We start from the raw sequence: 17,752 nt of genomic DNA on the forward strand, positions 1-17,752 counted from the left end.
CCATCCTGCACTCCCAAAGGTAAGACACAGGCACCATCGACTAGAATACAAGGACAAGATAAATGTCCCAAAGAGAGCCGGCAAGTACCTGGGAGCTTAAGGGGGGAAAATTTGCTTTGGGTTGGAATAATCCTAGAAGGCTTCATGGAGGGAACAAAATTGGACTGGGCCCTAAAAATCTGGGATGGGAAGGAAATGGAAAGGAGATTCATTCATTCCATGCTGGCACAAAGGCACGAGCAAAGTTCTGGTGGTAGGTAGGAAGCATGGCTACAACCAGAGAGGAGGGGAGAGAAGGATTGCGCCAGGAGGACCAGCAGGACCTTGATGTGGCCCTGCTTAGGAGCATCTGCCCGGCTAGACCATGAGGTCCTTGGGCACAGGACCCTGTTTACTCACCCCTGAATCCCCACAAGCCCCTCCCCCCACCACAGCATCCTGCACTCAGGGGCTGTTCAATAAATGAATGCCGAATGAATGAATGAATGTAAGAAACACTCCCATAGGCACAGAGCTAGGTCCTGGGGGAGCCCTGGGAAAGAGACTCAAACATAGATCATTCAGGGATCAAGCAGCTCACCTCACTTAACAGCCGTGGAAACAGGCCCAAAGAGGCCATGGCCTGCCTAAAGTTGTTAGTGGCGTGACAGATGTGGAGAGCTTCGCGGGGTGCCTGGCCCGTGGAAGGTGCTGAGTCGCGCCCTCCTCTTACTGCCTGGAATTCATGCAGAGCGAGGCCTAGGAGCCTGTGAGCATCACACCTCCCAGAGCAAAACCCCTGCCACCTCTGTACTCTGCACTCCAGGAGAGTGGAAAGCAGACCGCCCCTGGCTCTCTGGGTTAGAAGGCAGAGGCAGGCTACAGCAGGCCCATTAAAGACACTTGGGAGGACTTCGCTCTGCACCTGGCGAGGCCTCCACCATGGAGGTCTGCAGCCAGGCACAGAGTGAGGGTCTTGGGTCCAGCCTGGTGTCTGAGAGGCCCCCGCTCCACCCCTGTGAAGCATTTTCAGGCAGTCCTAGCAGTCCTGCCCTGGTTACAGACTCATCAGCTTTGGCTCAGGGCAGGGCACAGCCAACTTCCTTGCATGCCTGGCTGAGATCTTTCTTTTAGACCCTTCCAGGGGCAAGATGTTCTTTTCAGTGAAGGACCTACTCAAAGGAAAATAGAACAACTGCTTAGGTTGGTTCAGCACTTTACAGTCTACAAGATACTTTCAGACCTAGCTTGTCATTTAAGACCACGGTGACCCCCTAAGGTAGGTAGGTCAGGTGACTTCTTGAGGAATCTGAGGGAGGGAGGCAGTCATGTGAGAATGCCTGCAGTTGTGACTTGAACCCAAGTCTCGGGCTTCTAGGCCAAATGCTCCCAGGTGCCCACGGGCTGGGGTTTGGACTAGCCTGGGAACTGCCTGCAGAGGCTTCCCAGGAAAGCACAAGGAAAACATTCACCCAACAGGAAACAGTCCCCAGCCCCAAACAAGCCCCCTCTCCCAAGAAATCTGGATTTACCCACTATAAAGTCCTAAATGAAGTACGCTTCCTCCAGTCTGCCCTTCCCAGGCCCTGGAGCTGCCTGCTTCTCCTTTGGCCACTGAAACTTACCTATGTCCAGCCCACTATGGAGCGGCTAATCTGATCAAATAAATCCTAGAATCAAAATCTGGATTATATATTTATTTATTTATTATATATTTATTATCTATAATTAAACTCCTCCAGGCTGGTTACTAAGAGAACTCCCTCCTCCACATCCCCACCTTTTCTCTATCCCCCCAATCCTGGTCTGGCAATTCTCCCTCCTGTTAGGTATGTTGCTCCCCTACTCAAGAATCTGCAATGGCTCCCTAGTTCCTTCAGGAGTCAGCCCAACCTTACTGACTTGCATTCAAGGCCCACCCCGAGCTCATCCCAGCATCCCTTGTGGCCTTGACTGCCACTTCTCCCCACTGCACACTTTAATTTCAGTCACAGAAGCTCCAAGCTGCTCCTCAGATGCACTTCTGCCCTCCTGCCTCTTCAGAGCTGCTTCCCTCTCCTGTTTCCTCCTGCCAGATCCTCCCTGGCCTTCAAAGCCTGATCCAGGGATGTTTCCAGGAACTTCTCCCTGATCCACCCAACCCAGCATGACCTCTGCCAACCAGTAGCCCCTCCGTCTTGGCCTTGACACTGACTGCTTTGTGTTGTAGTGGTGACTGTCAGGAAACGGCCTGACCCAGGAGAAAGAGCCCAGCCTCACAGATCAGGCAGGCCGGAGGCGAGATCCAGGCCCTGCCACCTGCCAGCTCTGTGTGCTGTTCTGAGTATACCCTGCCGGGCATGGCATGTGGACAGCTAAAAGAAGACTGCTGGAACCCAGAGATTTAGGAGGCATATTGGGTAACAGTTCTAGTCTTGGGAGGTAGTGCCCAGGGCTTGAGATTCCTCTGGGAGGCGGCTCTGAACACAGGCAGGAGCACTGGACTGGGAGTCCAGAGCCTGGGCTTTAGACCACATTCTTTTTTTTTTTTAACTATTTATTCATTTGTTTGTTTATTTATTTTCTCTGCACCAGGTCCTAGTTGTGGAACACAGGATCTTCGTTGTGGCATGCAGGATCCTTTGTTGCAGCACGCATGTGGGATCTAGTTCCCCGACCAGGGATCGAACCGGGGCCCCCTGCATTAGGACTGCAGAGTCTTACCCACCAGACGACCAGGGAAGTCCCTAGACCATGTTCTTCAGTGAATGTGCTGCAGTGACTATTCAGCAGGGGGCCTCCTTGGGGCCATCTGCCCTTGACCTGGGCCTTGGATGACCCTTCTCTAAAACAAGGGCATTGACCAGGAGGTTGGAGGCCCCTGGGTGCCCTGCCTTCTGATTCTGTGGTGCCAACGGGGAAGGGGTGGTGCGGAGATTGGCACGGGGATTTGAGAGTCAGAGAGAACAGTCCTTTAAACCCTTCAACAAATATTTGTGGAACACTCTACTTCCAGGAGGCTGGGGTAGCTGGAACTCTCTGGAAAGCCCTTGTACTTGTGGGTGGCCATGCAGAAAGGCCCTGACTCTGAGCCTCCTCCCAGCCCTGCCCACGTGCTGCCTCAAGTCTTTTTCCAGCAAAGTGGGGAAGGAATAAAGAAATCTGCACCACCCAGGACTACACGGCCTGGACAGTGGAGGCGACAGCAGCAGAATGAGGAAGCAGTGGTGAGGGACCCACTCCTGTGCCTGCCCCTCCCCCCCCCCCAGGCAACCCAGGCTTCGGCTCCTGAGTGGAGCTTGAAGCTAGAGCACCTTTCATGCCTTTGCTCCACCAGCACTTATGTAGCGGGCATGGGGCCAGGCATGGGGACACCTCAGAGGATGTGTCCTGCCCTCCAGGAGTTCCTGGTCCACAGGGGGACAGCCAAGGCCAAAGACCATTCGGTACAGAGTGGCCAGTGCCGCCATAGGGGGTGCAGAGGGGAGGGGACGGGATCATCCTTGGTTTCCCAGAGACCTGATAGCTGAGCAGGGTTCTGCCAGATTGGAGGAAGCAGGAGGCCTGGGGACCATTCATTCATTTATTCAAATGTTCATTCATTCATTCATACATTTGTTCATTCATTCGGCACTTATTTAACTGAGCGCTGTGCTAATCATGGAGTCAAAAACTATGCCCGGGGAAATTACAGTATTGGTGGGGGGCATGCCCAGACTGAGATCAGGCTGTGGAGAAGTGAGGGGGCAGTGGGGGCCAGATAATGAGTCAGGGCGTGGGGGGATGTGGCTGTAGGAGGGCCGGGCATCAGGAAGGACCTCTGAGTGGTGGGGAGGGCCTAGTCTGAGATGTTTGAGCAAGGTGGGTGGTCTTTCTTCTTCTCGTGACTGGGCATCCTTGATGTTGAACAAGAATAGAATATCCACCAGGGTAAGTTCAGACTGTGGATGAGAGTGCCTTTGTAGGTTGAAGGGACACACGTGGATCTCTCTTGGGGAGAGGGTTATATCTAGGGGAGGGGGCAGGATAAGGAGCCCTCTTTGCAGGCCCCTCGGGTTCCAGCTGCAGCCCTGCCTAGTTGCCCAGAATACAGGATGGCAACCTGTCTATTACCTCACGGTTTTTTCTCCCTCCTGCTTCCCCCACTAACCCTCCACCCCCCACCGCCAAATAAGGAGGCCAGAAGTGTTCAGGTACTTCTGTCTAGGAGGTGGCAGCCTGAGTTCCCGATGACTTCTGCTGCAGCTTCTTGATCCCCTGCTCTTGCCTCTCCCCCTGCACTGATGTTGTGAAAGCAGAGGCAGCAGACCTGGACCTGGAGCCAGGAGACCTGCGGCCAAACCCTAGCTCCTCCAGTGGCAAAGTCACCTACCTGCCTTCTCTGGGTGCCTGTCACCTGGGGAGAAAAATAATCCTTGCCTCTCTCCCAGGGCTGCTGTGAGATTTCCAAGCGAAATAATGGCTGGAAAAGTGGTGGGTGCACAAATGGGAGGGATTATCAGTACTATAATCTATTATGTGTTATTTCTGAAGGCACAACAGAACATGAGAAACCAAGCCTGCCTGGCTCCTCCCCAGGAGCCCACTTCCTCCTCACTTCCGCAGTCTACCCTGGCTTTGCAAAGACACAAATCCTCTCCCTGCCCCACTTCCCACACCCGAACCCCCCTAATTAAGTCCTTTACCTTCCCGGGTATCATTGTCTAATCCCTAAGCCCTTTCTCACCAGTCTCCAGTTCTCTCCAGGAGTCAAATCCCTTTAGAGTGAGGTGGCCCACTTAGCTGTGAACCAAGAGGCTGGGGGCAGGGAGCAGGCATTTCAGGGCTCCTGGAGGGGAGGGGTGAGGAGGAGAAGGGAGGGGAGGGCAGGAGGGGTGCTGGAGACTCTGCCCTGGCTCTGCCACTAACTGGCACAAGCCTGGAGGCTTCCCCTGGGAGGAGTGGGTTGTCATTTCTACCCACACCCAAGACAGAATCCAGATTCTACAGCCAGACTTTTCATTCCCGGCCGGTGCCTTTGAGAAGCAGGACAGCTCAGGGTGAGCCCACCGACTCTGCAGCCAGACCACCTGCATTCAGGTCCAGGGTCCATCACTTACTGGGGTTACTTGACCTCCGTGCCTCAATTTCCCTTCCATCAGATGGCAATGACAATCTTACTACCTCATGTGGTGGTGATGGGATTAAATGAGCTAGTTCAAGCAATTCGCTTGAACAGTACCTGGAACATAGTAAATGTATCAGCTGTTTTACTTGAACTTCCTGCTTCTTCCTCCAGATATTTTTGCCATTCAGGTCTTAAACCTCACTACACTGCTCTTGGACAGTCCTTCTTTCCCTGGCACTGAAGCTGAAGCAGCCCCCAGCCCTGGTCACTCTCTAATGCTATTTTTATCTCCTTCAGGTGGCACTTACCATGGTCTGAAATACATGGTTATGGTTGACCATCTATTCTCAAGGGCAGGAGCCATTGCTGGTCATAGTCATGGCTACATGCCCAGTGCCTAGAACCCCGCAGGTGGTCAACATCCATTTGTGGGCATGACCCAACACTCACTCTGTCCCCTTAGGACTGGATCCTGACCACCCTGACACACCTTCTACTCTGAAGCCCCTCCCCTTGCCACACCACATTTACATTCCTTATCTGCACCTGCCCTGTATGATCTCAGGTGGGTCAGCACCCCTCGCTGGGCGTCTGGGTGAGTAGAGGGAGGTGATGATGAAACCAGGCAACCAAGGGACAGTCTAAGATTTTTCTAAGATGATTTCTTATGTGTTCTGGGGCTTGTGCCTATAAGGTGAAGAGATCTCAGGGACCTCTGAGTTCTGAAAATACAGTCCTCCCACTAGCCTAGCCCTCTGTTGCTACAACTGGGCTTGAAGCCCCTGTCAAATGAAAAAAAAAAGCACAATCTACAAATTATGTTTTATTCGGTGGCCAAATCTGAGGACTTAAACCCGGGACACATCATCTCAGATAATTCTGAGAAACTGTTCCGAAGAGGAAGGTGGGGAAGCAAGGATACGTAGGAGTTTTTGCAACAAAGACCAGGTAGTCAGAACATCAAAAGATTCCTGTTAAGATAAGAAAATCAGATATCTTAAGTTAAGGAATGTGGCACTTTTCTGTGTACGGGAAGAGTCTGGGCTCACTGAAATCATTTCTTTGATATGCACCTCAGCTACATGGGGCCAGCATCCTTTGTTTTCTCATCCTGAGTTCCCTCAGGGCTCACTGGTGGAGTGGCTATAATGTGGTAGCTTGATGGCTGCGACATCCTTTGTTTACTGATATGGCAGGCAGCCTTTTTAGTTCACACCCCCATGGGTGGTACATTCCTGTGAGCAAGGTATTGCCTTCCTCAAGGCCCCTTTGTAAAAACAGCAGAGACCAACATTGGGCCCCAGTGTGGCCCCATTCCCTGGGGACTAGCCTGCCACCTGGTGGCAGCTCAATCACATTGGCGCTCCTCCATCACAGGGGCCGAGGTTCGTGCTCACTGGAGCAGACCTGTATTCTGAACATGGATTTGCCTTCCCTGCCCTTCATCCTTCTGCCAGCACCACCATCCATGGACTCATGGGATGCTTGACCATTTTATGCACAGCCTGGAATCACAATGAAGAATTAGTTTCACAGCAGAGGAAGAGCAGCCCTGGGCTCGTGCCAGCCTCACCACGTATCACGTTCCTGGTACCAAGTCTAAACCATTTCCCTGCCCCTGCCCCATTAGTGCTTGGGGTAAGGCACACCATGTCTCACACTTTCATTAACGGCTTCATTTCTTTCTCTGTCCCCTTGCAACTTTAGGGGGGATGAGGAAAGATGGGGGATGGGGGGCCTCCTCCACACAGTTCACAGCCCAGCCCAGAGCCAGGAAACCTTGTATTCCAAGACACAAGCCACTTGGGATCACAGCATGCCTGGTGAAAAGACCCACCCCCCAAACTTTTAGTCCAACTCCCAGTTGCGGACACAGGCCAAGAAAAGGGAAGCGGCTTGCCTGGAGGCACAGGCTGAGAAACTGATGGCTCTGTCCCTACCAGCTCCCTACCCTGCCCCAGAAGTGAAGCAAGCCAGGATTTGGGGGTTTGGCTCCTCTGGAGGGGTCTGCAGGGCTGAGCATCCTGTCCATCCATCCCTGAGAGTAGAGTGGCCTGAGGGTCAGCACCAGGCCCCGTGACCCACCTCCTCCCCCAGCTGGGATCCCTTCTGGGATCCCTTCCTTCCCTGTGGTCTCTTGTCTTTATTTTTTAATTTATTAATTTTTAATAAATTTATTTATCTATTTTTGGCTGCATTGGGTCTTTGTTGCTGCATGCAGGCTTTCTCTAGTTGCAGTGAGCAGGGGCTACTCTTCGTTGTGGTGCACGGGCTTCTCATTTAGGTGGCTTCTCTTGTTAAGGAGCACGGGCTCTAGGCACGCGGCCTTCAGTAGTTGTAGCATGCGGACTCAGTAGTTGTGGCTCGCACGCTCTAGAGTGCAGGGTCAGTAGTTGCGGCGCACAGGGAAAGCCCGCATGTGGCAACAAAGACCCAACGCAGCCAAAAATAAAAATAAAAAATAATAATAAATTTAAAAAAAAAAGAAATGGAAAAAAATTGTGATGATAACTCTTAGGATTTACTCTGAACAACTTTCATATATAATATTCAACAGTGTTAATTCTATTTATCATGTTGTACATTATATCCCTAGTACTTATTTATCTTATAACTGGAAGGGTTTTTTTGTTTATTTTTTTGCGGTACGCGGGCCTCTCACTTCTGTGGCCTCTCCCACTGTGGAGCACAGGCTCTGGACGCGCAGGCTCAGCAGCCATGGCTCACAGGCCCAGCCACTCCGCGGCATGTGGGACGCGGGATCCTCCTGGACCGGGGCATGAACCCCTGTCCCCTGCATCGGCAGGCGGACTCCCAACCACTGCACCACCAAGGAAGCCCTATAACTGGAAGTTTGTAGTATCTTTTGACTGCCTTTATCCAATTCCCTCTCCCCCAGGAGAGATTTCTTACTACATAAAAGCAGATTATAAAGGAAAATATTTTTAAAAATTCATCCACAATAAAAAATGAAAAACTCTGTTAACCCAAACATTGTAATAAAGCGGCAGGGAAAGCCACCAAATGAGAAAAGGTATTTGCAACCAAATGATTCATATGCAGAATATACAAATACATAGATATAGGCACAAGATACAAATAGGCATTTGCCAAAAGAGGAAACAAGAATGGTCAATAAATATGAAAAGATGCTCAACCTAATCATTAATCAGAGAGATACAAATTAAGGTCTTATGAGAGATCAACTGGCAAAAATTTGAAGTCTGACAATGCCAAGTGCTGGTAGGAATGTGGACCTGTACACTGCTGATGGGCGTACAGCCTGGTTGTGCTGGTACAGGACAGCCACGCTGGTAATAATTGTACATCAAATAAAACTGAAGATGCATACTCTCAGGAATTCCATTCCTGGGTATACTGTGCACTCTAGAATAGTGGTTCTCAACACAGACTGAACATTAGAATCATTTAAGGATCTTCTAAAAACTACTGATGCCCAACCTCTACTCCAAATCAACTGAATTGTTATCTCTGGAGGTGGGGCCTTTGTTGTTGGAAATGCTAAAAAGCTTGCACACCAGGTGACACTGCTGGCTGAGAACCATTCCCTGGGCATGTGCAGAACATCCCTATTTGAATAGTAAAAGACTGAAAACAGCCCGACTCACAATCACTAAAGAGATAAATCGTGATATCTTCATGTGTAGCATACAATGCAATAGAGAAAAATGAATGGACTAGGTATGTGTATCACCATGGATAATTCTAACAGAATGCTTAGCTCAAAAAGCAAGTCTCCAAATAATACATGCTATTTAAGTTCAAAAAAATCGACTTTAGGTCAACATACAAAAATCAGTTGTGTTTCCATACACCAGCAATGAATAATCCTAAAAGGAAATTAAGACAACAATTCTATTTACAATAGTATTCAAAAGAATAAAAATATCTGGGAGAGACTTCCCTGGCAGTCCAGTGGTCAAGACGCCGGGCATGGGTTCCATCCCAGGTTGGGGAACTAAGATTCCCGCGTGCTGCACAGCGCAGCCAAAACAAAAAGAATTACCATCTGATCCACTTCTGGGTATATCCAAAAGAATTGAAGGCAGGGACTCAAACAAGTGTTTGTACACCAGCATTCATAGCAGCATTATTCACAATAGCCAAAATATGAAAACAACTGTTACTGAACCAGGTTCGTTTTGCCCGTTGCACAAGCCGAAACGCTGGGACACTGAGGTTTGCAGCAAAGAAAGGGTTTATTCATAAGACAGCCAAGTGAGGAGATAGGAGTCTGCCTCCCTGAAGGCAAGGGGCTCCGGGGTATTTATGGGATGAAGATAAAGCAAGCAGGGTGGTCTGAGGCATGGGGAGTGTGGGGAGTGTAGGGAAAGGCGATTGGAAAAAGGGGTGGTAATCTTCATTCTGCACAGGCGTAACTGAACTACAGGTCTCTGCACGTTCACAGCACAATCTGAGGGTGGAATTTTGGCCCTCTGACATCAAAAGGTCACCAAGCAGGCACTCGAGCATGCCCAGTTGGAGGGTCAGTGGTCCTATCCAGTCTTAACCAGCTCACCTCGAACTAGGCACAGCTGACTCTAAGTTTCTGGAAAACAACTCGGGCAAATCTTATTGTTTAGGCCACTGCTGCTTGGAGAACATGCATCTTAAAATGACCTTGATTAGTGAAGGCAGGTGAAATGGATTTGACTCATTACCCACAGTTTTGCAACCAAAATGTCCATCAGTGGATAAATGGGTAAACAAATTTTGATATGTCCATAAGCTGGAATATTATTTCGTCATAAAGAGGAATGAGGTGCCGACATCCATGACAACATGGATGAATCTTGAAAACATTATGCTAAGTGAAAGTAGCCATACACAAAAGGCCATGTATTATTGTATGATGTGTCCAGAATAGGTAAATCCATAGAGATGGAAAGCAGATCGGTGGCTGAGGAGAAGGGGAAATAACAAATGACTGCTTCACAGGTATGGGGTTTCCTTCTGGGGTGACGAAAATGTTTGGGAACTGGATAGAGGTGCTGGTTGCCCAGCGTTGTGACTGTACTCAATACCACTGATTTTCTGACTTTAAAATGATTCATTTTATGTTGTGTGAAACTCACCTCAATAGCAAAAGAAACCGGAGGACTGTCTGTACTTTTAATGAATGCATTCACTTGTAACAAAACTCTAAAAATATCAGGCAAATGAGAAACACAAAGTTCAGTTCACCAGTGTGGGATGTAATTGGGGAGGGACACCCTCCCTAGCAGTCTCGGCAGATTCTTAACCACTATGCCACCAGGGAAGTCCTCCATTTCTTTAATTTTGTATCTATCTGAGACGATGGATGTTCACTAAACTTATGATAATTTCATAATGTACGTAAGTCAAATCATGATGCTGTAGCCCTTTAAACTTATACCGTGCTGTATGTCAATTATATCTCCATAAAGTTGTAAGAAAAAAAAAATCTCTCTTGACCTTGAAGTAACCAAGATATTCTCCTATGTTTTTTTTCTAAAAATGTTTAGGGTATTACTTTTCATATTTAGGTCTTTAATCCACATGGAATTGATTGTGTATGATGTGCAGTAGGAGTCTAATACCATTTATTTTCCTTATGGTAACCCATTCCCTTAGCACAATTTATCAAACAGTCCATCCTACTGCCTCCTCCCCTCTCCTCAAATGCAACGCTTCTTCGTACACAGCCATGCTTTTGTGTGCGGGTCAGTTTCTGGCTTCTGCGTTTGATGCCCTATTTGTCTGACTTCAGGCTGGTATCAGACTGTCTTATTCTCTCCATCTTATTCTTCAGGAGCATCTTGATAGTTCAACGTTGGTGGTTATACAAGTGTTCCCTGTAAAATTCTTTCCATTTTTATGCATGCTTGAAATTTTTCATAATAAAATATTGGGGGAAAGAGTGTCATGGCTCCTCAGGCCTTTGCCCTTTTATCACGATACAATTTTTTTTTAAGTTTTCAGACTGAGCCAGCTCCCAGCAGCAGCAACCCCTGGGAGAGAAGGATGAATTTTAGGACCGTCCATGGAACTTTCACATTCCGGTGGGCATCAGACATGACTTGTTGGGGGTGAGGCAGTGCTGGTCTTCTATCGTGCCCGTTTCAAGGCCTGAAGACCCAGCCTCTGGGCCCCACTGTGGAACTGTGTTAGCTGGGGGTCCCTGGCCCCTCTCTCTGCCCCTCCAGGACCCTTGCCTCAATCTCGCCCCTCCCCACCCCCGGAACACCTGTCAGGCCAGTCTCTGGAGTTCAGTCTGGTGGAGAAATGGAGAACCAGGCCAACCGTGTGACCATCAGGCGGCTCCAGAGCAAGGGCTAGCGTCCAGACCCCCAGAAGTTCCTCGTTGCTGCCCTTCTGGGGCCCCGATCGTGCCTCCGGCTCCCCAGGTCGCCAACTATCTTCCAACTATCTCCGTCGGTCTCCCTTCCTCTGGTCTCCGCCGTCTGACAACCAAAAGCTGGGAGCGCCTCCTCTGACTTCCCACCTCTGCTAGTTGACCTGGGCTCCGCCCGGCTGCAGCCCCGCTGACCGCCGGCGCCTGTGTTCTCCACGGCCACCAGGGGGCGCGCGCGGCCGGGTCTGGGCGCGGGAGCCGCCGCGAGCCCACCCCGCCTCCCGGCGCTCCTCCCCGTCCGGCCACGCCCCCGCCCCCGCCCCTCCCGGCGTCCCGCCCCGTCCGGCTGCGGCCTGGCTCCCTCCGCTTCCCCACGCTCCCAGGACCCCCGGCGCTCCTGTGTCCGGCCATGGGCCCCGCTGCTCGCCCCACGCCGAGGTCGCCGCCGCCGCCTCCTCCGCCGCCGCCGTCGCCACTGCTGCTGCTGTTGCCCCTGCTGCCATTCTGGCTGGGCCTGGCGGGGCCCGGGGCCGCGGCGGACGGCAGCGAGCCCACTGCTAGGGCGGGGCGGGGGGCGGCCCGCGCCGTGCGGGTGGACGTGAGGCTGCCGCGGGAGGACGCTCTGTTGCTGGAGGGCGTCAGGATTGGCCCCGAGGCCGACCCGGCGCTCCCTCTAGGTGGCCGTCTGCTGCTGGTGAGCGCCGCTGAGCCATATGGCCCCCGCCCCGCCGTAGACCCTGCACCCAGATCCAGCCTTCATCCTGGACCAAGCCCTGTCAGCCCAGCGCCCCTTCCCCAGGCTGCCCAGGTCCCCAGCATTCCGGCTTCCAGAACCTGAGATCAGATGCCCTCCCCTCCAGACTCATTCCCAAACCCTGGCCTTGCATCGCTTGTGTGACCGATCCCCCTTCCTCCCCCTCCTCCTTCTACCATGGCCCCTTGCCCCACAGATGGACATCGTGGATGCTGAGCAGGAGGTGCCCGTAGAAGGCTGGATTGCAGTGGCATACGTGGGCAAGGAGCAGGAGGCCCAGGTTCACCAGGAGAGTCAGGACAGCGGCCCACAGGCCTGTCCTAAGGCTCTGGTTCAGCAGGTGCAGGGGGTGTATGTGGAAAGGGGGCTGGAGGAAGGGTTTTCAAGGCAACTGCTAGAGCCAGACTACCAGGTGGGCCCCTAAGGAGCTTCCAGAGAAGCCCTGGGCCTGACTGGGGCAAGGGACCCCAGGGGTAGACTGGAGTCAGTGTGGTTGGCAGCAGAGAGGTGGGAGGAGGCTAGAGAGAGTCAGGAAGCTCAACCAGACTCTGAGAGTATACAGTGGGGAGTTCCTGCTGGGGGTCGGTGGGTAAGCCTGCCCTGCTTGGACCAGGGAAAGCACAGTATTATTTGGGTCCCACAGAGCATCTGGGGGGAAGGTGAGAGGAATAAGGGTTTTTGCCCTTGATCTCAGGGAGCTTATAGCTGATCTGTCCAGAGGAAATGCTAACTGCAGAGCCAGGAGCTGAGAACAACTATGACCACAGGTGGTGAGACAGGTGTGTGGGCAGGGTGTGTGCTAGCCTCTGCCTCTGTCCTGCAGATGCGGAGGGCGCTCTTCCTGGGAGCCTCTGCCTTGCTTCTCCTCATCTTGAACCACAACGTGGTCCGAGAGGTAAACCGGATCAGGCTTTTGGGGCACATAGGCTGGGGAATGGGTGACCCGTCCTGGCTGACCTCCCTGTCCCCCTACAGCTGGACATATCCCAACTTCTGCTCAGGCCAGTGATTGTCCTCCATTATTCTTCCAATGTCACCAAGCTGTTGGAGGCACTGCTGCAGTGAGTTGGGGTTTGGGCTCAAAGGACTGGGCTTGGGTGCTAGGGTCCTTGGCTTTGTCGTGGGCTCAGGGGTCCTGGGACCACGGCCTTCCCTGTTAGTCTGAGACTGTAGCCTCCTAGTCTGAAAAACGGGTGAGAGGACTAGAAGGAGATGATTCTATGGGCTCTATAGGTGGAGGTGATTGGCTCCAGCAAGGAGGAAGCCAGATTCCTGATTGACTCTTCCCTGTGCTTGAGAGCCTCCTTGGCCGGCTGTTATGAGAACTAGAAAAACCACTGGCTGGGAAAGGCGTGGGGGCCAAAGCAGAAGGGTTGTGGGGTGATACTCAGGGGTATCCTTTTCCCACAAGGCTGGGGTGAGTGGGTCCGGGCCTCTCCTCGCAAGAGCCCTTCTGTCTGGCCCCTTTGGCCTCCCCTCTCAGGAGGACCCAGGCCACAGCTGAGATCACCAGCGGAGAGTCCCTGTCGGCCAACATCGAGTGGAAGCTGACCCTGTGGACCACCTGTGGCCTCTCCAAGGACAGCTACGGAGGATGGCAGGACTTGGTGTGCCTGGGAGGCAGTCGGGCCCAGGAGCAGGTGAGTGCCTGGAGAGAGGAGCGCTCCAGGCCAGCCACACCCTCGGCCCACCCAGAACTCACTGGTCGCTCCAAAGCACAGAGCGCCAGGTTCTGCCCCAGAGAGCTTACAGTGTAAAGGTCGTGCGAGTCCTGCCACATGTCAGCCTGGCTCAGCATGGCAGGGGGTATGAGGACAGGGCAACTCCAGCCCTGGGCTCATGCGGCCCTATCAGGGGAGGAACTAGGCCAGAGACACTGTCACCTGTTGGGGTGATTACTGAGCTGGTGAGGGGCATGGCCCTCCAGGCATGGTGAAGGCGCCTGAGCTCAGCCTAGGGGCTTCGGGAGAGCTTCCTGAGCAGGTGTCACCATCCCTCCATGGACGAAAGGGGACGCGGACACAAGCCAGGGGGCGAGGGTGGGACAGAGTGTGAAGCTGGGGCTCACAGACCCCTCTTGGCAGTGGCCCCCAGGGTGCTTCCACCCTGAACCAAAGCAACATCTTATGACCCTAACAACACCCAACCTTGCCCATCAAATCATTTCTCAGTCCCTCTCCCACCACGTGTTGGCAGTTGAACTTCAGCATTGGCTGGGGAAGAACATGGTGGCAGAAAAGTTTTTTTTTTTTTTTTTTTTTTGCTGTACGCGGGCCTCTCACTGTTGTGGCCTCTCCCGTTGCGGAGCACAGGCTCCGGACGCGCAGGCCCAGCGGCCGTGGCTCACGGGCCCAGCCGCTCTGCGGCACGTGGGATCTTCCCGGACCGGGGCACGAACCCATGTCCCCTGCATCGGCAGGCGGACTCTCAACCACTGCGCCTCCAGGGAAGCCCAAGGCAGAAAACTTTTAAACGAATGCATTTATTAGTTGTGACACGTCCGCAGGCCCGTGTGCTGGTGGGTTAGCGGCTGGGTCTTGTTTCCTCCGCTGTGTCACCTCCTGAGCCAGCTCTTGAGTGGTCACAGCCTGTCTGCCGCACTGGATTTGGTGGCAGTTCAGTCTAGGTCAGTGTGTCCCCCTGGGGGCCTCTCAAAGGCGAAGTGAGGTACCTCAGACGTGGTTCCCTCCCACCAGCGGGAGCTGGAGGACCGCTGAGGGCAGAGTGGGTATGAGGAGGGTGGCAGGGGAGGTGAGGGGGGAACATTTGCCTGGCAGGGTTGGTCAGGGAGAGCTTCCAGAGCAAGAGGTGTCCAAAGCCATAAGCCAAGGGAGGGAGCGTGGAAGAAGAGCATTAGTTCCCAAGACCTGGAACAGTGTGGAAAGGCACAGACGTGGGAGGGGCAAGGAGCATGGGATGGGGGAGGGGGGAGGGGTGGAGATCAAGGGCCTTGAGGGCCCCCTGGTAGAAGAGTTTGGGTTTCCTCCTGAGGATGGGGAATGCGGAGGAGGTGGGAGGGGAGCATCAGAGGGAAGGGTCAAGTAGGGGTGCTGTGTAATCGGGTTTGCAGGTGAGATCCCTGTGACTGTGGGTGGGACCTGGGCGGGTGAGGCCTGAGCAGGGCACCTGAAGAGCAGCAGAGTGGGGAGGAGAGGAGGGGCGTGCGGGGCCTCTAGGGAGTGAGGAGACAGGGCCTAGGGACTAGCACCCTCTCAGGCTGTGAATGCTCAGCCTGGATGGGCGTGGGTGGGTGGGTGATGGCAGCCAGGAAAGCAGACCAGGAGGAGTGCTGGGTAGGGATGGGGGTCCTGGGCTGGGGAGTCTGTGAGGCTGCCAGTAAGTAGATGCTTCTGTGAGTGCACAAACACCAGGTTTGTTGCCCAGGATTGGCCTGGGCTGAGCACTGATGTAGGGTGAATCTGGGGCAGCCCCTGAGAGAGCACGGGGCAGGGGCGGGGGACAGCAGCTTCAGAAGAGGAAGCCTGGCGCCTCCGGGGTCATGGTGCCCATGGACCTCATCTGCCTGGTCCTTGGGGTGGATTTACTGGGTAAAGAGGGTGGGGTGGCTCCAGTGCCCCTGACACCCTGCTCTTCTCCCCAGAAGCCCCTGCAACAGCTGTGGAACACCATCCTGCTGGTGGCCATGCTCCTGTGCACAGGCCTCGTGGTCCAAGCTCAGCGGCAGGCATCCCGGCAGAGCCAGCGGGAGCCCCGAGGCCAGGTGGGAGCCAGCCCTCGGGGGCCCTCGGGAGCCCTGGTGTCCCCAGCCCTCGGGAACTGTGTGCCCTTACCCCACAGGTGGACCTGCTCAAGCGCCAGGTGGTGCAGAGGCTGGCGTCCCTCAAGACCCGGCGTTGCCGGCTGGGCCGGGCGGCACTGGACCCCCCGGAGCCTGGTGCTGAGACCTGCGCCGTGTGTCTGGACTATTTCTGCAACAAGCAAGTTAGTGCCCTGGGCAGAGGCCAGCCTTTGGCTGACACGTGATGCCCCCTACCCTGCTCCCAAGAGACCTGAGAAGTACCCCAACCAGGCCTTCACCCAGCCCCACCAGAGCTATGGAAAGCAGCATGGGGGTGGGGCAGGTCACAGGGGTTTCAGTTCCCCAGCTCAGGTGTGGGCGTGGGGCCTGCTACCCCCACTGGAGGCCTATGCCTGTGGCCTGAGCCATCTCCCTGACCCTGCAGTGGCTCCGGGTGCTGCCCTGTAAGCATGAGTTTCACCGAGACTGTGTGGACCCCTGGCTGATGATCCAGCAGACCTGCCCGCTGTGCAAATTCAACGTCCTGGGTGAGCACCAAGGGTGGGGGCCCTTGACCATCTCCACCTGGTTCCCACCTGACACCTCCCTCCCTGATATTTTTTCTCCTCTCCTGCAGGGAACGGCTACTCAGATGATTAGCTGCCCCAGCTGGATCTCTGCATGTGGGATCTCTGCATCCCTCCATCTGCATCCTGGCCCTGGGCCCTGGGTGCCTGAAACAAGACAGCAGGGGGAACAGGACAGAAAACCCTATGGGTGGAAGGAGGGATAGGGGCCTCCCCTGCTGAGGGGCAAGGTGCCCACCACATCCACACTGGGATGGAGGGACCACAGCCCCCAGGCTGAGGATGCAGGGCCCAGACCCAGCAGGAAGAGAGGCTGCTTTGGGGCCTTTCTCTGCCATCCTGGGGTGTGCCTGCCTTCCACTCAGACAGCTCCCAGGACTCTGGCCAGGGACCTGGGGAAGAAGGTGTGGGCAGTGCTGCTGTTCCCAGGGCTCTGGGAGCTCTCTGACCTGCCTGTCAGGGCATCCCTGGGGCCTGAGGCTGCAGTGGCCAGGTTTTGTGCTTATTTATTGGGGGTGGGTTGGGAGAGGAGCTATCTGGCCTTGGGGGCACTCTAACCTGACCATGTTCCATGACACATCTTGAAGGCTATGATGTTAAACCTAGCGGCCCTTCCATTGCCTGCTAACCCTCGGTCCTTGGGTACCGGCAGCTGCAGGTCCCATGGCCTGTCCAGCTGGGCTCCCTTCTGGGGCCTGGCTGGGACCAGAGGCCTTAGAAACCGTCTAGTCCTGTGCTTCTCCGTGGGGTTACAGGTTGCTGACCAGGATACTTGAAGCCACAGGATAAATGTGGTACATCTTACAGGGGCATCCGTTTTTTTAGATTTGGGGTACGGGAGATTTAATATTAAACATGGATATATTTTAACAGATGTAAAATTTGTGTGGATGTTTTAAGATAAACAACTTGCCCTGGAGTCTACTGCCCATGGGAGGCAGATTCTAAAATGGCCCCCAACATTCCCCCAGCCCTCATGGACACGCCTTATGTGATCCTGGCACTATGACGCTGATGGATTTTACTCCCATGATTAGGTTGCTTTATGGCACAGTTGACCTTAATATGGGAAAGCATCCAAGTGGGCCTGACCTAACCACGTGAGCCCATTAAAAGTAGAGTTTTCTCCAGCTGGTGGAAGGAGAGGAATTCAGAAATTTGAACCATGGAGGGGATTCAATGCCTGAGAAATTCTCTGTTGCCGACTTGAAGATGGAGGGGCCATGTGGCAAGAAGCTGGATGGCCTCTCAGAGCCCAGAGTAGCCCCGA

General features: G+C 53.7%; 1 protein-coding gene across 3 annotated transcripts; it reads left to right on the plus strand.

Moving 5' to 3' along the window:
- The first annotated feature begins 11,724 nt into the window (after positions 1-11,724).
- On the plus strand, positions 11,725-17,363 carry RNF215 (ring finger protein 215). 3 transcript variants are annotated; one of them, XM_004283796.3, is made up of 9 exons: positions 11,725-12,096; positions 12,353-12,496; positions 12,980-13,051; positions 13,132-13,217; positions 13,640-13,796; positions 15,758-15,877; positions 15,955-16,098; positions 16,341-16,443; positions 16,533-17,363. In XM_004283796.3, exons 1-9 carry the CDS (start codon positions 11,812-11,814, stop codon positions 16,553-16,555), a joined length of 1,134 nt encoding a protein of 377 aa, XP_004283844.1. In that variant the 5' UTR covers positions 11,725-11,811; the 3' UTR covers positions 16,556-17,363. The 3 variants fall into 3 exon arrangements, with proteins under 3 accessions (XP_004283844.1, XP_033268673.1, XP_049553706.1); XM_033412782.2 differs by having other exon boundaries at positions 15,970-16,098; XM_049697749.1 differs by lacking the exon at positions 12,980-13,051.
- Positions 17,364-17,752: the final 389 nt, after the last annotated feature.

The sequence above is a fragment of the Orcinus orca genome, chromosome 15 (genome assembly GCF_937001465.1).
Source record: "Orcinus orca chromosome 15, mOrcOrc1.1, whole genome shotgun sequence".
In the NCBI taxonomy this organism is placed as follows: Eukaryota; Metazoa; Chordata; class Mammalia; order Artiodactyla; family Delphinidae; genus Orcinus; species Orcinus orca.